The sequence below is a fragment of the Tarenaya hassleriana genome, unplaced genomic scaffold (genome assembly GCF_000463585.1).
Source record: "Tarenaya hassleriana unplaced genomic scaffold, ASM46358v1 Cleome3, whole genome shotgun sequence".
Classification (NCBI taxonomy): domain Eukaryota; kingdom Viridiplantae; phylum Streptophyta; class Magnoliopsida; order Brassicales; family Cleomaceae; genus Tarenaya; species Tarenaya hassleriana.
Window position 1 is genome coordinate 4,724,825 of NW_010966177.1, and position 27,695 is coordinate 4,752,519.

At 35.2% G+C, this 27,695-nt stretch overlaps 4 protein-coding genes, 1 non-coding gene and 1 pseudogene across 9 annotated transcripts in view; 3 read left to right on the forward strand and 3 right to left on the reverse strand.

The window, feature by feature from the left end:
* Window positions 1-1,884, forward strand: part of LOC104820158 (zinc finger BED domain-containing protein RICESLEEPER 1-like) — a 4,780-nt gene extending 2,896 nt beyond the window's left edge. Inside the window, exons 2-3 of the mRNA XM_010550529.1 lie at window positions 990-1,118; window positions 1,440-1,884. Of these exons, the coding sequence (XP_010548831.1) occupies window positions 990-1,118; window positions 1,440-1,884 (574 nt within the window). The remainder of the gene's footprint in view (window positions 1-989; window positions 1,119-1,439) is intronic.
* A 6,740-nt stretch (window positions 1,885-8,624) lies between these two features.
* Window positions 8,625-10,794, forward strand: LOC104819394 (transcription factor MYB34-like). Its single transcript, XM_010549439.1, has 3 exons — window positions 8,625-9,126; window positions 9,245-9,374; window positions 9,851-10,794. The coding sequence occupies exons 1-3, from the start codon at window positions 8,994-8,996 to the stop codon at window positions 10,617-10,619; spliced, it is 1,032 nt and encodes a 343-aa protein (XP_010547741.1). The 5' UTR covers window positions 8,625-8,993; the 3' UTR covers window positions 10,620-10,794.
* Window positions 10,795-14,409: 3,615 nt separating this feature from the next.
* LOC104819395 (G-type lectin S-receptor-like serine/threonine-protein kinase RLK1) lies at window positions 14,410-17,029 on the reverse strand. The gene is made up of 2 exons (XM_010549440.1): window positions 16,532-17,029; window positions 14,410-16,418 (listed from the first exon to the last, which is right to left on the reverse strand). The coding sequence occupies exons 1-2, from the start codon at window positions 17,009-17,011 to the stop codon at window positions 14,451-14,453; spliced, it is 2,448 nt and encodes an 815-aa protein (XP_010547742.1). The 5' UTR covers window positions 17,012-17,029; the 3' UTR covers window positions 14,410-14,450.
* A 1,143-nt stretch (window positions 17,030-18,172) lies between these two features.
* Window positions 18,173-21,383, reverse strand: LOC104819396 (agamous-like MADS-box protein AGL8). 5 transcript variants are annotated; one of them, XM_010549441.2, is made up of 8 exons: window positions 20,967-21,375; window positions 20,092-20,170; window positions 19,847-19,911; window positions 19,508-19,607; window positions 19,297-19,338; window positions 19,020-19,061; window positions 18,494-18,597; window positions 18,173-18,357 (listed from the first exon to the last, which is right to left on the reverse strand). In XM_010549441.2, exons 1-8 carry the CDS (start codon window positions 21,149-21,151, stop codon window positions 18,249-18,251), a joined length of 726 nt encoding a protein of 241 aa, XP_010547743.1. In that variant the 5' UTR covers window positions 21,152-21,375; the 3' UTR covers window positions 18,173-18,248. The 5 variants fall into 5 exon arrangements, with proteins under 5 accessions (XP_010547743.1, XP_019058647.1, XP_019058648.1 ...); XM_019203103.1 differs by having other exon boundaries at window positions 18,212-18,357; window positions 19,277-19,338; window positions 20,967-21,379; XM_019203102.1 differs by lacking the exon at window positions 19,297-19,338 and having other exon boundaries at window positions 20,967-21,378.
* A 2,446-nt stretch (window positions 21,384-23,829) lies between these two features.
* TRNAT-CGU lies at window positions 23,830-23,901 on the forward strand. Its single transcript has one exon. It is a non-coding gene; the product is annotated as a tRNA-Thr (tRNA).
* Window positions 23,902-25,482: 1,581 nt separating this feature from the next.
* LOC104820160 lies at window positions 25,483-26,926 on the reverse strand (annotated as a pseudogene).
* Window positions 26,927-27,695: the final 769 nt, after the last annotated feature.

The window sequence follows — 27,695 nt, forward strand, 5'->3', positions numbered from 1 at the left end:
CAAATATATATATATATATATTTGTAAGTATAAATATTTGTATATGTATATGTATTAATGTAGTAATATATCAGAAGTTTAACTTGGATCAGTTGGTTGGTTGTCAATTGGAACTCTAAAGTTAAGCGTGCTTGAGCTGGAGCAGTGGAAGGATGGGTGACCTCCTGGGAAGTGGATTTCGAGGATTCAATCTCAGAGTTTCCGATTCGGCTTAAGATCGCGGTTGGAGGTTAGAGGTCGGGAATAGGGTATCGGATTAGATTCGGGCTTAACAACAATTATTTTTGAATCCAAAATACGTTTTAGTGACGCAATAATTGCGTCACTTTTTTGAGTCACTAAATAGTGACACAATTGTGTCACCAAAAGGTGACGCTAAAAGGTGACGCAATTGCGTCACTATTTAGTGACGCAAAAATTGAGTCACTATTGCGTCACCCTTTGGTGACGCTTGGTGACAAAATCTGAATTGGTGACGGTATGAATGGTGACGCTTTTGGTTGCGTCACCTTTTGAAAAGGGTGACGCAAAAATATAAAAGGGTGACGCAAAAGTTGCGTCACCCTTTTGCTGTTTTCTAGTAGTGTATTGGATACGATCACAATCATAGGTATTCATTGGAGAACGGAATACTGAATTGACCCGCATGAGATTGTCACATGGACTAGTGTCATGACTTGAATCTCATATGGCGGTTCCATGATTGTGTCCTGAGACCTGAGATATCTACGGAATCCAACATGAGGAGTTGCGTGCTTTGAATACGTCAAACGTTCTGCGTAACAGGAGAACTATAAAGGCGTGTATCAGGTACGAAACGAATCATGTAATGGATTGTAGATAGTCAAGATGGGATTTGTACCTCTCGTAAAAGAGAGAGATATCGCTGGGCCCCTCGTGTGAGCGAGAACTAGGGGAAGCCTTGTCTTGGATTGCACAACTCGATGGAATTCAACTTTTCTTATGTTGACTTCGGCTTTAAAGTACAGAGAAACATTTGAGAGGATGGAAGTCGAAGACAAATTGTATGAGGCATATTTTCATGAAGATGATGAGTCAAGATCCAGTAAAAAAAGGATTGGTCCGCCGTCGGAAAGCGATTGGGATAATGCTCGACGGTTAGTACATATCTTGAAAGTTTTTTATGATTCAACTCTGGTCTTTTCTGCTACAAAAAAAGTCACTTCGAGTGGTTGTTATAATGAGATTCTAAGAGTTGAATATGTTTTAGCGTCGTTGATTGACAACTCAGATCAGAATTTGAGTACGATGGCTAAGAGTATGAAGTGGAAGTATGACAAATGTTGGGAGGGGACAGAAAAAATTAATAAGTTATTGATTATTGCTGTTGTCCTCGATCCAATAAGCAAAATGAGTTTTGTAACTCCTTCGAGAAGATATATGGTAAAGATAATGCTAAATGTGATGAGATGAAAAAGAGTGTCACTGATGTGTTGCGGAGGTTGTTTGATTCGTATCATACATGGTACAAAACACCAAGTGTGGCTGAGGGTGGAAGTGAATATAGATCATGGAAACACCGAGTTTTATGTTGTACCAACTAATGATGATATTGATCTTGGCATTGGTTACGAGAAATATGATAATCCTTTTGCTTCATTCAGTCAAATGATGGCGGATGTAGGAAACGTAGAGGGGTCACTAAGTGAGTTAGATCTTTACTTGATGGAAAAGATTGAAGTGGCAAGATCTAACCATCTGAATACGGAGTTTGATATTTTAATGTGGTGGAAGATGCACAGTGGAAAATTTCCGATCTTAGCGCAAATGGCGAGAGATATATTAGCATTTCCGGTCTCGGCGGTTGCATCAAAATCAGCTTTTAGTACAGAAGGTCACATTTTAGACCAAGGAATAGCTTAACTCCGAATATGGTCGAAGCATTGGTTCTTTCACAGAATTGGCTACGGTCTTCACTTATCTCTGATGCAACACGATCTCTTAAAGATGTGATTGAAAATAATGACTTTATGTATGCAATGGTTGAAGGTATATCTTATATATATATATATATATATATATATATTCATATTGATTATGTATATGTTTTAGTAAATTTTTGTTTCATAACTCATTCTTCTTTTTGGTTGTATAGAATTTCGTGTGGGATTATCAAATGAACAGAAGAAAGATTAATAAGGTATCTTCTGTACCTTGATTAAAATCTGATTGTTAGATATATTTTACATGATCTTATCTTTATTTTATTAGGTTGAGGTAAACAAAGAAGAAGATTCGATGAAGGTTGAAGACTTTGAAGACTTTTGGAGTTTTTTTGGATAAAGATTTGCATTGATATCATATTAGACTTAGAATATGAAGTGTAAGATACTATGCTTGAAGATTTTTGGAGTTTTTTGGGATACGATTGTAAAACATTCGTGGTACTTTATGTCTTGGATTAAATTATGAGATTTTTTTCCAACTTTTTCTCTAGTTTAGTATTGTTCATTTATAAACCGAACCGAACCGTTCTAAAACCGAACCGAACCGAACCGAATCAAATAAAACCGTTTGGTTATAGATTTTTTGTATCAAAACCGAACCGAACCGAACCGAAACCGAACCGAACCGAACCGAACCGAACCGAATAAATTTATATAACCGTTCGGTTATGATGTTTTGATAACCGAATAAACCGAACCCGAAATAACCGAACCGAAAACCGAACCGAAACCCGAATTGGCCACCCCTAGTCGCAGGTCGCAGGTCCGCATGTCGCAGGTGCGACAAGCCGCAGATCAGCAGGTCCGCAGGGCGATAGACCGTAAATCCGCAGGGCGATAGGCCGCAAGTCTGCAGGTCGCAGGTACCGTAGTTGACCTGCTAGGGCCGCAAGTAACCTGCCGCAGGCCAAATGACCTGCCGCAGGCCGCAGGTCCGCAGGTTCGCAGGTTCACAGGACGATAGGTCACAGGTCGCATGTACCGTAGTTGACTTGCTAGGTGCCGCAAGTAACCTGCCATAGGCCAAATGACCTGTCGCATGCCGTAGGTCAGCAGGTATGCAGGTCCGCAGGTCGCAGGGCGATAGGCCGTCGCAGGTACCGCAGTTGACCTGCTAGGTGCCGCAAGTGAACTGCCGCAGGCCAAATGACTTGCCACAAACCGCAAGTCATTTGCGGCATATCACAGGTCATCTGTCAGACCATAGGTCATTTAACGCAGAACGTATGCCATTTTTTTACAGATCACAGGTCATTTGCCGCAGTTTTCTGGTACAGGCATTTCATCAAACACCTTTTGTGTATACAAAAAAATGATCAGAATATCATAGAAAGAGAAGAGTATTTGAATAGATTAGATAAACTATATAAGAAATAGTGTAGATAGAAAAAATATTGGAGAAAAAAAAGATCAAATAGCAAAACTTACTGATTTTTAAAAGATAGATTGTCACGCAATCATAGAAAAATACTGTAAATGGTAGTTTGGATATTTAGAAAAAAAAAAATGTAGTATGCAAAAGTTATTTTTTTGTTGGATATTTTGCAAATTTCGTTTTTATTTGGGTACATTCTACCAATTGTCCCAAAAAATTATTCCGCAATTTGTCGTACTTTGACAAGATGCATATGTTTGGGAAGCATTTTAAAAGAAACAAACAAAATATATCGAGATTTACTAACTATTGCCTTCTTCTTTTAGAAAATTGTAATCATTATAATTAATAATAAAAAGGTTTTACTGTTGTTATTATTGTTATATCCATTATCATTAACTACCAAATCACTTAAATTTTTTTCTCTAATTTTATCGAAATTATATTTTAAAATAATTTTTAAGATTGGTTTTTTTGAGATTCGATACCTAAAAAAATTGTATTAACATTAAGTTTTTTTCTCGGAAAAAACATAATTTGTAGACAAAACATAAGTGCTTTGCAAATACAAAGGTAAATGGTATCGTTGACCAGAAAGGGATAGTGTAATGTGGCGAGGAACGCTTGTTTGATTTAAGTGGTCTTTAAAAATAAGAAATAAGTGTTATATATATATAGATATAATGTCAAGACCACTACTTTAGAATGGTCTCGTTAACAAAAAAAAAAGAAAGACAACCAATTTAGATAACTTAACCGATAAAAATGAAGGCAAAGTATATATTCGTCTCGAATTCGAGTCTTAAATTAAGGAGGAGAATGTATATTCTAATTATATATTTTGTCCTCTATTTCGTAATTAGTTTGGATATCGGCTCAGGATACCCGATTAAAAAAAATAAAAAAATCTAGCAAATGTTTTTTTTTTCTTTATTTAAATTTCTACCAAGATTTTCTTATTATTTGATAGTAAGAACGCGTCTGAAGATGAGAATCAACGCAGTGAAAAAAGATCCGACAGAGACCATTTCGGGAATATATGTCGTAATCATGTGGTCGGAGAAAAAAAAAAGCAATAATAAATATCAATATGTGAAAAAAAATACTAATATTTATGAGAATACTAAATTTCCTTCAATTTGCTTTATTTATAATCTTCATTTATTAAGTAAAGAAATAAGGAAAAAGCAAAGAATGTGGTGGCGGGCTCAAGCGAACGTTCGTGTGTGTGGGCTTCGCAGATCACAAAAAGAAAACGTGTAAAGTCATATTATGATTATCGGATAAAAAATAATTATATCATTAAGTGGACCCAAAAAAATTTTCTAGTAGGCCATTTATAAAAAATTATATATAAAAAATAGACAAATTTAATAAAAAAAATAGATAAAAAGAAATGAGAGAGTTGAAAGTGGAGGCCACATTCAATAATTAATAGAGTATCGTTCTCTTTTTATTAAAATTTTTAACTTAAATTTTTTTAAAATTTTTTTACTATGGGGGCACGTGCCCCCACTCCCTTATACGTAGGTTGCCCCCTGATGTCATTATGCTTTCGTTTGGTTCCACAATTTTTTTCTTTTTCTTTGTCTGTTTAAAATTATTTTTCCTAAAAACAATATATATATATATATATACATATATAACCACCATATTTTCCAATTAAAATTTAATTATAACATGTTATTCCGTTTCGAACAGAAAGCAACACTTCACAAAAAATAATTTCCTTACTTTTATAATCTATTAAGAGCTTAAATATTAAATGATTAGACAGTGTAATTAGTAACTACACACTAACGCATCTCCCACTAGAGTTAGATGAGACATTCACTTGTGTAGTTGTGCTAAAGATTCGGGGAATTTATAGATTATAAAAAAAAAATTTTCCAACGCCAATGTGGCCCACCCATAACAAGTTCCTCCCTTGTAGTTTTTTTTGAAGAAAAATCATCTTAGTAAATACGTCTTTGATTACTATCGACGGATTTGTCATCTTTGGAATCGTTAAGAAATCAATTTGCCTTTTTCGGTTGATAAAATCGTTATCTAAGTAGAATATTTTTTTTAAATAGTTTCTATAATATAATTTCTGTTTAAATATCAGTAATATTGTTAGATTTTGGACAAATTAATTGGATATTTCTTAATCTAGATTCCACATTAATTTTGTTTATACTACATACCAATATATATATACATATATATGTATATATATAATTCGGTTTCTTCGATTTCAATAGTGTGATAAATTAGTCACATGACAGTTTCAAGTACGAATTGAAAGGGGCTACGTACGGTCGTATGTTTAGTCGTCTGGTTGTATGTATTATAGTCTTAATTTGATTAGTGGGACATAAAAATGTTAGCATTTACTTGGTTTTTGTTGGTTAGATAATTATTTTAATTAACAATAATTATCAAACCAATATACTTAGATTAAAGATAACGTAAAAATATATATTCTATATGCGTCAATCCCTCTTCCACGAAACAGTTCGTGCTATATAAAACGACTCGGATCACAATGGTTAACGAGTTCTTATTGGATTACACAAGATCTTGCAAACATAAGATGCTTTTATAAATTAAAATTACCATAAATTCATAACATATGTAAAATATATCACTTCAAAAAAAAGTTGAGAATATAAAATATTTTGTCAAAGTGAGACTCTTGGATTATTCCCACTTGTATTATTATTATTATTATTATTATTATTATAATAATAATAATAATAATAATAATATTGGCCCAAAGGCCACATATGTTTTTTTGTCGTCTTCTCCTTTGTAAGAATATCCCCATACGGATTCTCAGATCCACGGCCTCTATGTTTAACCCGGATTTGGTGAAAATGAAATATTTAATGTATCGTAATGAATATTGAATAATAATATTTGGTTAATCCATAATACATTTTATTTGCTTTGTTGGTTTACACAACTGTTAATACATTGCGAATACATGCAGAAAAGTGATAACGAAGTATAAAGAAACAATAAAACAGCGAAATGCACCACGCTATTACTGCGACAGTGCAAATACGTAGGAATGATTGTCGTAATAATAACCCCGTCGGATTTGTTTAATTGATTTTGCATTTATAAATTAGTCGCTTAATATGATAGATGTTATAAAATAATAATAATAATAATAATAATGAATAATGATATATCAGAAGATATGAAACATATAATTAAATTTTATTCAAATGATTCGTTGTGTATGTTACAAATGATTTATGTAAAGATCTATGTATATTCGCGGCTGTAGGAATCAATGTAATTCTCTAGTGTAAATCTGTAAAAAAAATCTTAAATACATAGTGAAATTTAAACCCTACCGGGATGTAAGATTCAACATCGAAATTTGAACTCGTAAATAGACTGTGTAAGTGTGGGTGGGTGTCGTTTCTATGTACTTGATTGAGCATAAATCAACCATATTTGAACCTAAATAAGGCCTAATCTAATACCAAAACAAAACCTTAGAAACATTAATCAAGATGGGAACTAAACCTTAGACCGAGGTTAGGGTTACCTATCTTACTCGGAATCTACCATGTTTCTGTCATCTTTGTACAAATCTATCAATGTTGAAACTCTATTGTTATATATATATATATATATATATATATATATATTGGTGATATGTCTAGGTGTGCTCACATTTTGGGTATAGGAGAGTATTTTGTGTTAAGGGTGGACATTTAGCGGTTCGGGTCGGAATTTTAGCGGTTCGGTTCGGAAACGGTTTATTCAGTAATCTAAAATTTATATCAAATTAGTACCGTATATTGTTCGGTTTTGGTTTCGGCACTGTTCGATTTCAGATTTTGTTAAAAAGATTTAAATTTTCTTAAGAAAATTTCGGTTTTTTGGAGATTTTATAAAATTCGGTTCGGTTCGTTTCGGTTCCAGAAAATTCGGTTCTATAAAAATCATATCGTTTGGAAATTTTAAACGGTACGGTTTGAAAAAAATATCAAAATTTTTTCGGTTCGATACGGTTCAATTCAGAAATAAACCAAAATGCCCACCCCTTCTTTGTGCGTACACACCACCCTGCCATCACATCTGGACTATTCAAATGATTTCTTGCATATGTTCTAAATGTAAATTAAAAGTTTATTTATAAACTTATAAATAAATATGAAACAATATAAAATAAATTAATGATGAGTGAAGAATATAATTTTTTATGATCGGAGTATTTTGGATCAAGATTGAGATTAATTCCGGAATTGAGAGTTAGTCGGATTATTTTGAAATATAAGTTTCACACTAATTTGAACTCGAATTGGAATAAACTTTTTATATCTTGTTTCATCGGTTGAATTATCCAAATTTGGATGAGCAGAGAATATGTTTTGTTAGTAAAATCAGTGGAATAACGAGAATATAAATAATATTTATTTCTCAAGAATAAAGACGTTTTCCTTTTGAATTATTGAAACGATATACACACATCTACATATGATATATCTGATATACATATACGTGTCTACAATATAAATAGATACATAAGATATTTAAAAAAAATTGCGATCCAATGATTCACGTATTTATATTAATTTATGTTTCCAATAAACTTTTTCATTGACTATTCAACCAGAATCACAGTTTTCGAAGTAAGTGGGAAATCAACTACGAACAAGTGGATCATTGTGCTCTCTTTTCACTAAAACCTTTTTTCTTTTATGATTGCATAAAGAAGATATGATTACTTCTAAATCCAAAATTCCAATTCCCTTCGTACAAAACTTTTTTTTGTCGCTCGGTTTTGAGAATCTGTATAAATTTCATGACGTTAATTTGAAAGAAAATTATAGTTCAAGGTATAACTTAGAAGATAAATATGATAAAATATCAAAGACCACGTTTTCTCACAGAAAGTAAGTCGGATATATGACATGGTCTGACTAAAATATATCAGAACCTTATATATATATATATATAACTCCCTATAATTTTTCTCTTTTCAAAATTCCTAAAATTTTCTATTACTAAAATTTATTCGATAATAATAGATTCTACAATATATTATCAAAAATGTTAATGTAACAATTTCGAAAGGAAACAAAATTACACGGGGAAGGGGGAAATCAATCGGGACAGTGTTCAGTGTATAATTTCGTGTACTGCAGATGCTGACGAAGTTTTGGTTCTTGCAATGGGTGTGGGACACGTGGCATAACAACAGGACCACATGGCGTGCTGTGAGCCTAGATATAAACAAAGAGGGTCTTCCCCCCATCAACAATCCCTCCATACCAACTTTGACAACTCTCTCTCTCTCTCTCTCTCTCTCTCTGCAATGAGCTTAAGCTTCACTTCTGTCCTAGCAGCAACCGGTCTCGGTTTTTGTATAATTTAATTCTAAAACTCCGCAGGCTCTGTGAGCGAAATGAGAAAAGGATCACGTGTTCCTCGCCAGCAAAGCATATCCGTGAGGAAGATTTTCAGGTGTCTCTTGGTGTTGATTAGGAGATCCATCAAATTCTTATAGTCGTATCCTCTCTCGCCATTGGGTTTCCAAGAATAGAAAGTCCTATGAATGCCCCGAGATAAACTAGGTTTTAGGTTTAATTGGATCTAGCTTATTATATATTAGTAACAACATATCATTAAGAAGAGGAGGAAGAAGAATGGTGAGAACGCCATGTTGCAAAGCAGAGGGACTGAAGAAAGGAGCATGGACCGCCGAGGAGGATCAAAAGCTCATTGCTTATGTCCAAGAACATGGTGAAGGCGGCTGGCGCACCCTCCCCGAGAAAGCAGGTGTATATATATATATACATAATTTCTTTTATTATTTAATTAATTAATGTTTGTCATTTAACTACATATGTTGGGTCTTGATGATGATGATTGTAAGACGTGGGTTTTGTAATCGTAGGATTAAAGAGGTGCGGAAAAAGTTGCCGATTGAGATGGGCCAACTATCTAAGACCCGATATCAAAAGAGGAGAGTTTAGCTTCGAAGAAGAAGAGACTATCATCAAGCTTCATGCTATAAAGGGTAACAAGTAAGGATGTTTCCATCTCTGCTTTATATATATATATATGTATGTATATGTATATCAATTATCAATTTTCTTTTTCTTTTTTGTCACATCAATCCTTATTATTTTTTTTAAAAATTTCGTATTATTGGAGAACCTTTAAAAAGATGGGAAAATGCAGTCGCACTAAGCACATACTGATAAGGATGATATCTATTTTTGGCACCCATAATAGAAAAGAATAATTTCTATATAATAAAGTACCATAAAGATGGGCAGACGTCGCTTTTTTCCAATTTATATGATCCATTTCCACATTTATATATATAAAAAAAATCTATCTTGTTTGTTTTCTATGGTGTCTTGCGTTTGTCTCCAACCGAGATATAAACGTACTGTTTTAGATGTTATACAAGATTCGCAATCAGCACAATTAGTTATTTAATTAAACAGTGTTTGTTACTAATTAATTTCGGTTTTTGTCCTTTTGTGTGTTCAAGATGGGCGGCAATTGCTCACCGCTTGCCAGGACGAACAGACAATGAGATTAAAAACTATTGGAACACTCACATCAAGAAACGCTTGATCAAAAAGGGTATCGATCCCCTTACCCATAAACCGATCAATTCGACCGACAGGGAAACCGGAACAACCGAATCTCATCATAAACCAGCCGGTTCTTCCAGTTCGGTTAAGCTCCTTAACCGTGTGGCCTCAAAGCTCGCCGTCGATCTCAACCGGAATCTTCTAGCCGGAATCATCAACGGAATCTCCGACAAGGCAGATTCTCCGAACGGAAATTCGTCTTCCACCAATGCGACAACGACGACGTATTCCAAGTTTCTCAACAAGATGGCGACCAAACCGGATGTTCTCAAGTCGATTTTCGCGGCGAGCGAGAACAATGTCTCTTTGTCCGCCTCCACATCTTCGGGATTCTCCGAAGAATTTCTAGAAACTTCCATGCCGGACTCTGATTTCATGCAGTGTTTGATCAGCACACCAAGCGGAGATCAGTCTCTAGTCGACGATCGTCGGCTCGAGTTCGGTAATTTATTCAGCAACGAAGAGATGTCGGACAACCATATGATGAGAATGGATAACGTCGGGTTTATGGAGGAATTAAAAAACATTATCGGCGAGGATTATATCAAAGATTCTCCTGAAATTACATCTGGAGAAGAGTTCCCACGTTTTTGGAACTACGAGGACATGGAGTTGGAGAACATCGTCCGTTCGTCGGATTCGCCGGTTCGTGTTTTAGTCTGAGCAATCTTTATTAATAATTTGTGGAACATTAAATCAATTTTAGAGTTGATTTTCCTTGGCCTAGATTGGATCGATCTGTTCCTCGTCAGAGTTGTCTTTTAGTTTTTTTTGTCTTCTGTCGTTTATTGGTGTTGTGCCACGCGGTGTGTAATAATATCCGGTGCGTTAAAAAATAGTAATGTAATGATGCGGCAATAATAATAATGGTTTTTTTTTTGTTAAAATAATAATGGCTTTTGTTATTTTCTAGTTTCATTTACTATATTAGATTTATGATTTCGAGTTGATTATTTGCTACGGACCGTCGAAATGATAGTTCTCCACGGAATCTTTTCGTTCCAAAGATCGAAACCGAATCTAAAGATTCATGAAACCAAAGACAAGCTTTTGTCGTCTAAAAAGTTTTGTACATTTTTTTTTTTATAACGAATCGTCATGGCCGAAGCCCAGACTAATCTTCGGGCCGGAAGCAAGCCATGTGCTTTGAAATATTCGCTCCCCTCCCCACCCTGGGGCTCGAACTTGGGACGGGACAAATGTTTTACACCCCCGTTTCACCAGTTGAGCTACCCAGGATGAGTTAAAAAAAAAGTTTGTACATTCATTTTACCAACAACAACAATAATAATAATATGGTTCGTATAGTTGCAACCAAAGAGAAAAAATCGATTAGATTGAAAATTATAAGCATCGGTATTCCATATTTTCGTGTAATAATAATTTCCATATAATCTTTTTAAGATAGTTTACGTATCAATAAAATACACTGTAACATTTTTTTGTAACTGGGTATGGACCAATGTCCAACTAATTCCGGGGTCGGGAACCAATCAGATATTTTGGATCATACATTCTCTTTTCAAATTTGAAATTCAAACTCGGAACATAATAGACGCTATGCATTCTCATTTCACCAGTTGAACTACCCAAATTTGGGTTGGATGCAACTTAATATCAAGACATGATAATATTGTCGTGAATCATTTTGTCTCGTATCTTAGATAACAGTCATGAAATATCTTTTTATAATTTAGAAAACTAAAAAAACTATTATTTATCTTTCCAATTTAAAACTCGTATTTTTTTTTCCAATAATTACTTTTTTATTCTAATAAATACTACATTTATAATTTATAATAATAAATATTTTTTATGAGACAGATTGGCTCGCGGGCCAGAATTTTTTTTTAAATTTTAATATTTTTCTATATTTTAAAATATTTTTATATATAAATTATATTTTTATTACATATTGAGTTTGTTTTTGTTTAAAATTTTATTTTTTTATTATATATAAATATTTTAAATATTTAAATTAGTTTTAAATATTTGTTAGTATTAAAATTTTATTTTTAAATTTTATATATTTGGCTAACGGACCGACTCGTTTGGCTCGCAGACTAAGACGATATGAGTTAGGTTGATATATTTTTAGCTCACTAAAAGATGGGCTGGACTGGGTTTGACTAAAATTTTTCCGGAGCGGAACGAGTCGGGTTGGACTGAGCCGGACTAACTCGCTTTACACCCCTACCTCGTCTTGACAATATTCTATCTCAAGTAAATAATACACACACACATGGATGGATCCATATACAAGTAAATGGGTTGCATACTCCTTATTTAATTAATTTTTTTTTTAATTTTTCTAAAATCTTAGATAAAATTATTAAATGCATCTATATACACATATGCAAGTAAATTACTAAATGCATATATTACTATATACATACATACATATCGCAGACATATATATGTATATGCATAGTGGTGTCAATTTAGACTAAAGTCCGACCCGAGTCTATCTCAAAAATGTTGAATTTCGGGTCTAAACTTTTCGACCCGAAAAAATTAGACTTTCGGGTCGGTTGAATTAGGATTTCGGACCCGATTCAGATCGGTTCATAAATCCGATATTTTTTCAAAAAAAAAAAATAAAAAAAAAAATAAAAAAAAATAAATTTACAAAGGGATTTGAGTAGTCCGACGTTGACCCGATCCGAACCAAAAATTTATAGAGTTGAGTGTTGGATTTGGTTATATAGACCCAAAAAAAATCGGACCGATCTGAGATCGTTGAACATATTTGTACAGATATTCTATTGTTATAAATGATAATTATGTTATTTATTAGCATAATATAAGATTTAGAAAAGTATATAATTTTTTTTTGGAATTTTTAATATAACTGAAAATGCGCGAACCCTTGATCAAACCATTATAAAATGATAAAAGCAACATTTAGAAAATGACCCGTCTTTTCAGATTAATAAACTTTCTTAATTACCACTATAAACATATATGTATATAAAAAAAGGACAAAAAGATATTATTGTCTGATACTATTTTTGTCCGAAGATGTGTGATTTAATTAGTGACTTTCCATTTTCGAATATGTAAAGAACAAAGTTCTCATGAATAATTTATCCTTAATGGCGGTCGAATTAAAATATATTAGTGTCTACATCTACAGTGTTCACAGTAGGTGGAATCAAAATCATTCTAATCATGTGAAATCCAGGTCAGTAATGGCTGCCTCTTGTGGTGCCCCATTGCCCATTTGGACGAACGTTAATTATATACTAATTCACAATAATTGTGCTACAGTTTTCTATGATTTAATTATATATTTATATAAAAGCAAAAAAAAAAAACACAAATCCTAGGTCTAGAAGGTTGTCCAAGAATGAGGAGTACCGAAAGCTTAAACAATGGACACTTTAATTTATTGAAGTTTAGTATTATTCACCAGTGTTAACTGGTAACGGATTGTGCAAGTTCCGTGTCATAAATTAATTTCAATTTTGATCCAAATTTATTTTCGATGTATGGTCCAAAATAAACTTGACCCAAAATTAATATCTATAATAAAAAACCTTAACTCAAGTTTAATTCAACGGTGGACCATATGATCAAAGATGATAGTTCTTTAGTATTAAATTTATATTCCGGTCCTCACTTTAGGAGGATATCACATCGATTTTCTCGATATTTTGGAAGATATAGTCGGATCAAAAGTATGGTGAACTTTCGAATTATAAAAAAATTACATTCAACAAAACATATAAATACGCCATGGCTGAACTTATTATAGATTTTAAATGGGTTGGATTAGATGGATAACCCAACCCAATAATAATAATCCTCATCGGAGTAATTTTATCGAACACCTTATATGCAAGATAGCATTATCATTATTTTCATCACCTACTTCTTCCTTACCCTCCTCCTCCTCCACAAGATTTGTATAATAGATAATTAGAAATCAAAATCTTCAAAGGAATAGAAATAAATGAAAAGAAGAGAAGAATTTAGGGGAAAAAAGGATCTCATATACCTGATTAATTGGGGTAGTCGTTTCGGGATTCAGATCAGAATTTTAGCGGTTTAGTTTGAAAACAGTTTTATTCGGTATTCTAAAATTTGTACCAAATTAGTACCGTATATTATTCGGTTCGGTTTCGGTTTTGTTAAAAAAATTAGATTTTTTTAAATTTCGGTTTTTTGAAAATTTTATAAAGTTCGATTCGGTTTCGAGAAATTCGGTTCTATAAAAATCATACCGTTTGAAAATTTTGAACGAAACGGTTCGAAAAAAATATCAAATTTTTTGGTTCGGTACGATTCAGAATTTCGAACCGAAACGTTGTGATACCATTTTTGAACAAGAGAGAAATAAGAATTTTTAGAATAATTTTCTGATTCTCATTGATAATAAAAGGGATACAAAACACTTATATAGAAAGATAAAATAGTAAAAATAAAATACAAAATACAAAATACAAAATAAAAAATACTAACGATCTCAACAAACTAATGTTCTAACATCCCTTATTCTTTAATAGAGTGAAAAGCGCTATAGTAAGGAGAAGGGTTGGGAGGAACAGGCACTTCAGACACGCCTTCAAGCATATGAGCAACTTGTCTCATGTTCGGTCTCATCCCGCTCTCTTCTTGTATGCACCAAATCGATGTTCTCACGTATCTCGCCACTGTCTCCATGTCTTGAATGGCCTCGACATCTTCCTCGATCAGATCAATAAGCTTGTCTTCTCTAAAACAGTCGTACACCCAATCTGTCAGAATCACGTTATCCTCCAAATCAACGGCCTTCTTGCAGCAAACTATTTCAAGAATCATCACTCCGAAGCTGTAAACATCGACTTTCGCTGTAATGGGGCTGTTTCTGAACCACTCTGGTGCGACGTAGCCTTTGGTTCCTCGGATGTTCGTCTGGGTATGCGTCTGATTCATCATTAGGGTTTTGGCAAGTCCGAAATCAGAGATTTTGGCACCGTAATACTCATCCAACAATATGTTTTGAGGCTTGATGTCGCAGTGTACGATCTGCTCGTTGCATTCTTCATGCAGATACACTATTCCCCGAGCTATTTCCATGGCCATTCTCCTTCTCTCCCTCCAATTTGGCCTTGGGCGCGAGAAGAGGAAGCTTGCGAGTGTTCCGTAAGGCAAGAACTCGTATACGATGAGGCGGTTCTGTCCTTCGTTGCAGAAACCTACGAGTTTCACCAGGTTCTTGTGGTGGGTTTTGGCTATTACCTTTACTTCGTTCTTGAACTCCTTGTCCGATTCTTGAACGACTCGGTCGAGTTTCTTGACAGCCACGACAATGGAAATAGCAACACCTGCGGTCTTGACAGCTCCCTTGTATACGATCCCGAATGCTCCTCTCCCGAGCTCTTCTTTGAACTCTCTTGTAGCTTCTTTGAGCTCTTTGTATGTAAAGACTCGGAGATTCGACTCAACCTCTGCATGAGCATCACATCTAGGGTTTCTCAGATCATTCTTTTTCTTGTTGTACAAGTAAACGAGTACGAAATTTACAAACGCCAAGGCCCCTATCAAAACCGAACCACCGATGATCAAGCCATCACGGTTTTTCTTTCCTTCAGCCTCAAAGTTCACGTACTCGTCTCGCCTGAAGTTTCCGCGTATTGGAACCTTAATAAACGCACTGCCACTGCCGCTCGGGTCGTGTATTCCATAAGACAGTGGAAACTTCTTCTTCCAGCAGAGGTTTCCGCCGTGTATCACCGCAGCGCAAAAGCAATCCTTTAGACAGGAAGACTTACAGCTTTCCTCATCATAGTTTCTATATCGCTCGTAATCTCCTGTCGGAAAATTCGTTCCTTGTAAACTTACTAACTCGTACTCATCCTCCGACCCGTTACATGTCTGAACGTCGAAATCAGGCTTGCAATCTCCGTACTCGTCTTGTGGATCCACCAACGAGAACTTTTCCGGGCATTTGCAGATCGGCCTCCGTTCTTTACCCAACGTGCACACGTTGTTATACCCGCAGGCTTGACGTCCAATCTCATTCTCTGCAAAATCAGATCCGAAGAGCTTCGCGCATATATTATCCGGTTTAGACCAAAGCATCGACCAACTCCTTGCATTACCATCATTAGTCTGCTGCCTCGGGTAATAGTACTGAGCGAAAACTCCGTCAAAATGTAAAACTGCTCGGTAGTAGTAGTCTTTAGAGGGGAGTAGATTCTCAACTGGGATGAACCCTAATGTTGAGTTGTTTCTTCTCAGAATGTACATGTAACCGGACTCGTTAAACATCAAGCGGAAGCCTGAGTTCGTCGAGTTCTGAGGATCAAACGTGTTGCTTATGTAGTAAGCAGCGTACGTGTCTGCGTTCGCAAGCGTATCAGCGCTTATAGTGTTGAGAACAAGATTTCCGTCGCCTAGAAGCCGTAATTGGAATCTTCCCTTTGTGAAGTCTGTCTCCGAGCGACGAGACGAGACAGTTCCCCCCAATTCCATTATCTGCAACCTCGTACATACAAACAAAGACACTAAGTCATTGAGTATGAATCTGTGACTCAATCCAATTAGATCCTGTAACTTGTTCTGATAATAACAATTGATAAAAAGTTTACCTGGGTAGGCAATAACGTGTCTGTAGGATCACTGAAACTCGACCATAGATCTTCTGAATCTACGTTTTGGAGGACGAAATTACCTGTATCTTCCATGAATGCATGGGAAACAGAACCTGTCATAACCTGCGACCGCCATAGCTGACGACCTTGAGGGCTCGTTAGGACAAGGCCGCGATCTGCGGTTAGTGTAACCTTTGATCCTTCAGGGACAATACCACCGTCGACGGTCGCGTACCAGACAATGGTTTTGTCAGGAATCTTGTCGAACCATATTGAGAGCACGAAACCGTCGCTGTTCCCTTCGATCTTGCGAAACCCTAACGCGAAATCACCGGAAGGAGAGCGCCATGGAGTGGAGGATGGTTCTTGGGCAGTAAGAGACGATCCGAGTGGAACAGAGCCATTGTTCTGAGACGAAACAAGAAGAGGAAGCAGAACAAGTAGGGATAATATTGGTGTCTGAAACAACCGAGCCATTTTGGTTTCTGAATAACTTTTTAAGGTAAGCTTAAATTTATAATATTCATTATCGTTTTTGTTGCTTTTATATTGGATTTGATCGTCTATATAACCCCCGAGAAAGGGTCAAGATATTTTTGGAGGAGTTCCCAAGTCAACGGAGACCATTGACTTGAAGAAGCCAACCGTCAATTGTTCACATTTAATATTAAATAAATGAAGGAGAACTTTGTAGACTTTACTGTAACAGCTAAATAATGAACCGAACCAAACGAACCAAATCAAACGAAACAGAGATTTGACACGTAATACTATTCTCTAGTAGTATCTATGGGTATATGCATGTACGTAAAACAATGTTATGACCCTTTTTGGTTTATGATAAAGTATATTATTATTATTATTATTATTATTATTATTATTATTATTATTATTATTTATTTCTTAAGGGCGATGATATTAGGTAATCGTGATTAATAAAATTCAAAGTAGGATTTCCAGGACCCACATGTCTGTGGTCGATTGGTATCTGGACTGGAAGTGAGGGTGTTCCTCCTCCAGGTCAGGGTTCGAATCCAGGCATGCGGGGAGAGAGAGGTATAGCCAAAGACTGTGTGTTCAAAGGCTGCTCCCGGATACAGAGAGATATAGGTTGGGCCGAAAGTCCAAGTGAACTTCCTGGTTTGACCAAAAAAAAAAAGTAGGGTTTCCATGTTTAGAAATCTCAACGTCTTTAAATTTCGTGGAAAAGGGCTGGCTCGTCTCTTTGACAATTTCAAATTACGTTCCAACTCTAAGATTTGCTAGTCATTTACAACTTTTTTGTTTACGTGTTCATGGTTGCATATATAAAATTTGGGTCCATCAGAAGGGGTCAATCATTTTTAGTGAAATTTCCATGAGATGTGACGTACTTCACTTGAATTACAAATTGAAAGATGCATTTACCGCTAGGATGGGTGAACTTGAGGACGAACCGTCCAATCAATTTCGTGGAAAAAACAAAAGCCTGTCCGAAGCGAACACGACGATTGAGAAGGTCAGATTCGGACAGCACATACACATGCATGGGTCCTTTGACGTAGTTTCTCATGCATACATTACAAGTATTTCATCCAAAAAATCATGCCATTACAGTGGCGACTTACGTAAGTATATAAACAAATATAACACGATATAGGTCGGTATTGGGCATTACCATTATCAATGACGTGTATTGCCGAAACTGTTGGGCATTCATGTTAATGATATATTCTTATTCATTCATTGGACGTATCATCCAAGGGGGGAGAAGGGAATTGACGTCGTTCAAAGGCTGTGTATGTGGAGGGATTTTGCCGCCAACCCTCTCCGGGAAACCATTTCTGTACAAGTATTTTACAACAAAATATATATCAAACAAGAATCCAAAACCGCAACAGACAAGATACGTATGTGTGCATTCATGCGCGCGCGCGAGAGAGAGAGAGGGAGCGAGAGAGAGAGAGAGAGAGGGGGGACCTGTTGAAGCTTAAGTAATGAGTATGGCGAATTGAGGAGGAAGAGTTGGAGGCTTGGCATCGTGACTCGTCCTGCTGAGCCATTCCCTTTCCCCTCTCCTTAATCTGTTCATTTCATCATACCCTTCCGCCCTCAATCAAACGGCTCCTCCACATGAATATTAATAAAGTTTTTAAACTCATTATGTAATAAGATACAACTTAAAGGAATTGTGACTACGGATCTTAGGCTAAAATCAAACTATACTATATATGACTAATCACGCATTTTTTATTTGCCAAACTTCAGAAATATTAAAGAACATAGAGATCACGGATTGGAAGGCAATCATCAAATCTTACATAATTTATATATATATATATATAGATGATTAAAAAACACATAGCTTATATAGGGTGAATGTTATGAATACAAAGCTAATGAGATCAGTTTATCAACACAAAACTTGGATTCGGTTGATTAGTTGATTCATTTCATCCATTGATCTGAAATAAATTCAAGATAATGTGAGGAAAAAATGTCTAACCTTTTTGAGAAGCAAGTTATTTTGCTCTTGCAATGCCTTGTCCTGGTGAGGGACACAATAATCACATGATCATATATATATATATACATATACCAATTCCAACAAAACATTATGCAATAACAAATCATAAAAAAGGGAATTGAAAACCTCGATCACTTCCAAAAAAAATCAGCCAGCTATCGACGAAATTGTTGCGATTTGCAACAAAAATAAATCCGATTTTGCAACGCACTTACAACGCGTTCTCATTCACTCACCTATGCCCACTCTCTCTTACCTTCTTCTGAAGCTCAGCAATGGATTCCAACATGACTTGGTTCTGCACATATTACTCAGTCATCCGGATCACACAAATTTCACTTTGGACAAGGAAATTAAAGATCCTAATAAACTCCAAAATATATACATGTGCCTTGAGACAAGCACATATATGCATATATATACACACACACATCTACATACATGTGTGATATGCGTGCTTATCTTACCTTCCTTGACCTGATGCTCTTGATAGCATTATCCAGCTGAAGCTCCAAGCTTTGAAGCTCCTTCAAGCTCAAAGAATCGAGGTCTTCTCCCATAAAGTTCCTAGCAGTTTAATATCACAGCGATTAATTATTAGCCATTTTTGTGCCATAATATATATATATATATATATATATAACCATATCTTGGCAGATGATACATTTAGTAGCTAATATAAAGCATGCATGCTTAACACATATTTATTTAATGATCATAAACGATGAATCAAATGGGTTGCAAGTGCATTCTATAAGAAACGAATGAAAGAATTAATTTGAATTAGGCATAGCAATGATATGTACTTTTTGTTCCTCTCAAGGACCTCCACTCTTGCCTTGAGCTTTGCATGTTCTAGAACCCAATTTTCCTAGGGAAAGTTTTGTTTGAGACGGCAGTAATTAGTTAATAATATAATGTTAAACGCAATTAGAGGGAATATTAATACAACTCAAAGCAAGTATCATGAACACAAACAAGTGACAGGACGATAATTAAGAATCGTAATTAGACTTTTAACCAAAAAAGAAGAGAAAAAAATTGTACTTACACTCTGAGAAATGTCTCGTCCGGCGAGTTGTTTGTCTGAGTATAAGTAGCGGTCATAGCGCTCAAGGATACTCTCCATGCTTTGATTTGATAGAAAATCAAACAATATTTAGTTTAATTATACTATTTGAAAAATAAATAAATAAAAAACATGAAATATCAACTTGGTAAAAGACATGCGAACACACACCAATACCCTTTTTGGGGTCGATCCTAAAAAAAATCATATAAGCAAACGTGAGCATTTCAAGGTAGAATATCAGAATTATGCAACGAACTCGGTTATCCAAGCACCTGTATATATACACGGGCACGCGCACACACAATTCATGTGTATGTATATGTACGTGCGTCTCTATATTCGTGTGTTAAAGTTCGTCATTTACTAATATCCGTGGGTTTTCACATATATCACACTTCTTTTCTTGGTTTCAAAACAAAGCTTCGGGTAAATCATACATAAATACATACATACATACATGCATACATATATATAGCAAGTATGTGTACTAATTTCATGTTTTCCCGGTGTTCTTTTTTCTTTTATGGATCCGTACGTCTAAAAACAACAAAAACCCTAACTTCAACTGAAGAACATATGTGCAGATCAAATTAAACGCAAATATGATGAGATACAGCAATATCATATCTGCCTTTCGAAGCAAAGTCGGCAAATTCGCCATGTTATGCCGGAAATGAGCGAGATCGGGACTTACACAAAGATCTACTTCGAACCCAAAAGTAATTGAAGTTAAGTAATATGAGAAATTGATCCTCGAACATGGATGTACAAACACACACACACAGACATATATATATATATATATAAATACACACGCACCTGTTGGGAGAAAATCTAGAGATAAGATCATTTACCAAGAATCAGTGGAATACTCGGAGAGCTTTCCTTTGGAAGAGAAGACGATAAGAGCAACCTCGGCATCACAGAGAACAGAAATCTCAAGAGCTTTCTTGAGCAAACCAGATCTTCTCTTGGAGAAAGTCACTTGCCTGTTGATCTTGTTCTCTATCCTCTTCAGTTGAACCCTACCTCTCCCCATCTCTCCCTCTCTCTCTCTCCCAATGGAAATTTTCTTTCGTTTTCTCGCTCCTCAATCACGCCCTTCCAAGACAAAACAAAAAACACCAATCCCTCTCTCTCTCTCTCTCTCTCTCTCTTTTCGCGTCTTGGGTATCTTTCTGTTGAAGCTAATTATCTTGTCATTTTTCTTCCTTTTTTCCTACTGGGTTTTGTATACGTATAGAAATTACTGTAATGGCTTTGAAGTAGAGTATATATACGCGTGTCTCCGAGTAGCCTCAAAATCAAAATCGATAGGTAAAGTAATAATATATATTCAATTTAAAAAGAAATGTATATTCACAAAAATACAGTTCATATATATATATATATGTCGTGAATAACGAGAGAAACAAATAAAACATGGTTTCCTATGATAATTAGTACATGAAACCGACTGTTGGAACAGAATCTCAAACGCTGAATGGTGTCACGTACAAATATATGTATATATGTAAAATGTATGTAGATGCTGTGGTATATGTAAATATGGACGGGGATATTTATGGAAATTGAATGGGAATGAAACCCACCTAGGGAAAAAAATTAGAAGCGGACAGAGAAAGGGTGGTTTTGGAAAAAAAACCAATCGGATGTGTTGTCGGCATCTCATTGGCTGTGAGGAACTGAACAGTAACAGTGTCTGTTCGACTTATGTTTCCGTACATCTCTCCCTCTACTCCCCTAGATTTCTTTTTCTGACCGTACTGTCTCTTCACTCCCTTCCTCTCCCACGTTTCTTTGTTTTTGTTTTTTTTTTCAATTTCGGCATCAAGAGTTTTCCCCATGGATTCTGATCTCTGTGTGTGTATATATATACACGTGTATGTACATATGTACCTTATTAGGGGTTTGATTTGAGTATCAAATATTTCTAGAGAAATTTTTCATAATATGGAAAGTCTTCACTGTTTTCGTTGATACCATTATTTTACTTTAAACAAATCAAACACCTAATCGATTATTGTTGATATTTACAAGTCAACTGGTTAATAATGACATTGTATTTCATCTAAAAGCATTTTAAAATTATATTTTGAAAAAGAAAACTGGAAATTTTGTGGTCGAAGATTATTCAGTCCCAAGATTCCGTAGATTCTGCTTGCTTTTTTTTTTCAAAAAAAATATTGCACATAGGACGTGTTTCTGATCATAAGGAACCAGCAAAATATCACCCGTGATTAATTGATGCCTTATTGCTCTTTATAATTATTTACAAAAAAAACGAAAACAATATATATATATATATATATATATGTGTGTGTGTATCAAGTATGGCTATGGACTCCCATCTCTCTCTCGGGCGAATTGGTGAATTGGTGTTTTTTATAATAGTAATATTATTATTATTATTATTATTTACTAAAATAACTTTTTTTTATATTTTTAAATCGTTTATTCGTTAATATCGGGGTTTATATGAACTCGACAGCACACACGCTTTTTCCAAAGTAGTTTTCTCACTTTTGTCACATTTCCGGATGAGATTCTCTGCCGCGCGACAAATCAATCGCCATTAAACATCCCTTTATCTCTTCCGGTTTTTTCTTTTCCTTTTTATCTGTTTATTTGGTTATATATGAGATCCGATTCTTGTATGCATTGATTCGAAAATGGAGTATCAAATAATTTCAATTTAAAAGGATACAACGATTTTTCCGGATATTGCCTAGGTGAGTCAATAAAATCCTTTTATTTCTTCAGCACTTTTAAGATAATGTTAAGTTATTTATAATTATACTGTTAGATATTTACACCAATGTTTCATCAGGGTTAATTTATAAGGCATATTTCTTCTCTTTTTGCCGCAGTCTATGAGTTTTAAATGTATAAGTTATTTATAACGCCAATTTGTTCAAATGTTATAAGAAATAATGATAATAATATCTCCGATTAGTTAATATATTTTTCTGAAAATTTAAACTTTTTTTTTATAATATTTTAATGAATACATATAATTATAAGAGATTTGCCCTCTTAATAATTGAATTTTTGTCTGTTGGAATGGTCAAAAGGGAGACTATTGGACTGATTGGATCTTTTTGCCATGGCCCGAGCATTAACGCAAATTTCTTTATTTAACATTGCTCTCCCAATGAACACATTTATTTATGAAACATTTTAAGGATTAGCAAAAAAACAATCGAATTAAAATAGGAATATTACTTAGATATGAAAAAGGATTAACCGTATATATATGTGTTTTTCAAGAAAATTGATGCCAGATTACTCGAACATGACAATGATTTCTTTTTTCTTCTTAAAAAAAACAAAACAAAAACACCTTTTATTGAGGTTGGACCCCATTCCTTTAATAGGGAATTGGGCCGCAGGCCCATTAAGGTCAAATATTAAAGCCCATAAAGTTTATTCGGAAACGATATGGGCTTTTTTAACGTGTCTAACATCAATAAAAGGCAAGGCCCAATATATTTAAATTGCAGAAGATTCTAAACGGGGGCATGAAAACCTCGTGAAATTACGCCTACGCCACTCCGCCACCAGGGAGGGGAGCGCCCGTTGAAGAGAAGCAAGAACAGAGAGAGGGGCGGCCGAGAAGGAGAAGGTTCGCCGGAAACTGACGTTGGGAAGAAAAGGGCGGTAAGTGTGAAAAGGCGCGCAATTCGAACAGTGATAATTTAAAATCTTCTTCAAATTGCCTCCGTAGCATAGTGGTAGTGCGTTCGCTTCGTAAGCGAAAGGTCGCGAGTTCGATCCTCGCCGGGGGCTTTTTAGTAAAATCATGAAATTGTTTTATTTTTTTTTTGTAAACACGATAAAACCTTATTGGGCCATATACATATGCTTTTTCAGTGTGATTTTTATAAGCCGTTATTCTAATAATTGTCATCAAACTATATATGACCTCTTTAGAAGAGTGTATGTGTGCGTGTGTCCCATGGAAACACAAATTGGAGAAGAGAGAGAGAGAGAGAGAGAGAGAGAGAGAGAGAGAGAGAGAGAGAGAGAGAGAGAGAGAGAGAGAGAGAGAGATATGGGCTCGTGGAGCTCTATGATTGAGAGTGATCAGAGCTTGTCGACTGCAGTAGTTCATCAGTTGCTGTCTTCACTACTTATGTTATTTCCTTTTCATTCCTCTGACTCCAGACTCAGCATCTACTCCTTGTTTCCTTTTCTTTTTTATTATCTTCATTAATTTATTACACACACATGCAAGTGTATATCATCTCTCTTTCTTTTGGGTATATGTTATGCAGATAATCACGCATGTAATGTACTGTACATGTATTATGTATCCTGTTTCTTAGACATCTTTTGTATGTATATTATTATTAGGAATAACAGAAATTAAGTTTACATATCCCTTTTTTATATATAAATATTTATTACGCGCACACACACACACACACACACACATATATATATATATATTGCAATGTGTTACAGTATGTGTATTTTTAAAACGGAGAACGATCTAAGCATGGAAACCTTTGATGAAATCTTTTTCTGTTTTGCTCGCAGAGATGGAAGGTAGTTTTTCAAGTCATTTATTATGTGACATGATATAGGTGGTTTTGAAATGCAATGGTTCTATACATATAAACTTTATGAAATCGACACATTGTGTGTATATGTGTTTGTACGTAGGACGGTGATCCGATTACGATTGTTAGCAATATAGTCAAACGCCAGCTATTATGGTGTTAAGGAGAAAGCTATATATAGCCCAAACATTTCTGATAAAGTATATATATATATATACGATGAAGATCCCTAGATATATTTATAAACATATATACGATGAAGATCCCCACATATGTATGTATATATTCGTATGTGTCATATGATCATTTTAACGTTATGCGTACCATAACTGGTTATAATTTAATCACACTACCATAAGCAATTAACAGCACTCCATTTTGGTATTATAAGTCTGTATATACACACACACATACATGATATTCATATCCAAATAATTAGACTATGAATTTCAGTTGAGAGAATATACATTGATCATAAAAAAAGTTAGCCCAAGGTCTTATAAAATTTTCAGAGAAATATATAGTATATATTTGGTATTTTATCCAAGAGCCCTAAATCAAGATTCGAGACATATAATCAAGATTACCAATTGACAAATTAAAACACTCGCACACAAAAGAACCGAGAATGAAATACACAGTACGTAATCACTATAGAAAAAGTGAAAAGAATATTCAAAAATTATATTAGAAACTCACTGACCTGATCGCGTTATCAGTTTCTTGCTCGAACCCGATTTATTGGGACTATATATACATGTAAATAAGCATATATATAAACACAAGTGTATGAGTACACACATCTTCATGAATCTGAATCATTCTCATTGTTGCCTTCGTTGTTCCTCTGCAAATCACCCAACACAGGATCCGCATTCATATATTGATGAAACGGTCTAATGAAGCTCGAGTTATTACCCGACAATAACTGTTGCGATGGCGAATTTGAAGAAGAACTGAAGAGCTGAAGATTATGACCATGCCAAGCTCCGAGAAACGAAGGGTAGGTCGGAAATGGAGGACCCATCGCCGTCGTTGTCGTCGGAGGAGAACAGAAGAACATCTGAGATCCGTCTCCGGTGGACGCATTTAAATTGTTATTAACGTTTGATGCGACAGTAACGTTACCGGTTTGGTCGAGTGACTGTTGGAGATGTCCGGAATTGAAGTAAGAGCTTTTGGACGCCGTTGTCGGATTATTCAGCAATGTAGGATAAAGCTTGTGGCTTTGGGTCGAGCTCCAGAGATGGTGATGATCGATGTCGAACCCATGATCACGATTGTTGTCATGATCGTGTTGACGATGATGATCGACGAAGTTGATCCACTTCCCTTTGTCAAGATCGAAATTTTCCCTCTGGGCATCGGTTCTTGATCTCGTTCTTGAAGAAACTAAAGAAATTCAAAGTATTTGGAGATTGATCAAAGAAGAAAGCAAGAACGTATGTTCTGTTTTGGGGGTGAACTTTCTGTAAGAAATATTCACTTGATTCTCATATCATTCATGTACTTCTATTACAGTGTTTATACAGGTTTGATATGCACAAAAGAAAGAAAGTAAATCTCTTACAGAAGGAAACATATAATAAGAAAACGGTAACTTGTATATTTCCATTTGTGCTGATGATGAGTTGTTCATGAGTTTGGTTTCAGCGTGCTCTTAGTCAGGCTTGATTCTTGCTCGTCAACAGATTCTTCCTCGCTTATCCTTGTGTCCGTTTCTTGCTCGCCAACAGAAACTCCACTTCCCAGGCCCCAGTTCTCGAACAAACCGAGATTCCCCGACAAAGACTCGCCGTTACTGGAGCTCCCAAAAACGAGATTTGGGTAAAATTGATTGAACCCGTGTGGGAATTGCAGAGGAGGAAGCTTATCGACGTCGTCCTTCGCGGCTTCGAGGAGCCAGTCGATGACTTTACTGGGCTGACTCAGCCCTAATCTGTCTTGGAGTTCATAGAGCTGAACCTATCCGCCTGTCTCGAAGCCCTCGAACCGTGCAGACTTTGCTGGGTCCGTCTTTGCCTCCGAATGTTCTTGAAACTCTGACGATTCTAGGGTTCCTGAAGGCTGATGATGCCCATCGTCTTGATGATGACGACGATGAGCTCGGTTGCATTTGGATTAGGTTAACTCACTACTAGAAAACAGCAAAAGGGTGACGCAACTTTTGCGTCACCCTTTTATATTTTTGCGTCACCCTTTTCAAAAGGTGACGCAATAGTGACGCAACCAAAAGCGTCACCATTCATACCGTCACCAATTCAGATTTCGTCACCAAGCGTCACCAAAGGGTGACGCAATAGTGACTCAATTTTTGCGTCACTAAATAGTGACGCAATTGCGTCACCTTTTAGCGTCACCTTTTGGTGACACAATTGCGTCACTATTTAGTGACTCAAAAAGGTGACGCAATTATTGCGTCACTAAAACGTATTTTGGATCCAGAAATAATTTTTTTTAATCCCGAATCTAATCCTATACCCTATTCCCGACCTCTAACCTCCAACCGCGATCTTAAGCCGAATCGGTAACTCTGAGATTGAATCCTCGAAATCCACTTCCCAGGAGGTCACCCATCCTTCCACTACTCCAGCTCAAGCACGCTTAACTTTAGAGTTCCAATTGACAACCAACCAACTGATCCAAGTTAAACTTCTGATATATTACTACATTAATACATATACATATACAAATATTTATACTTACAAATATATTTATACTTACAAATATATATATATATATATATATTTGTACGTATATATACATACATAAAATATATATTTATATACATAACATATGTTTGTATGTATAAATATATGTAAAATACACATTTATATATAAAATACTCGTATATTTGTATATACAAATACACATATATATAATATATACGTATATATAAAATTTATGTTTTATATATATTCGTATATTTATACATACAAATACATATATATATATAATATACGTATATATAAAATTTATATTTATATAGAAATACTCGTATATTTATACGTACAAATA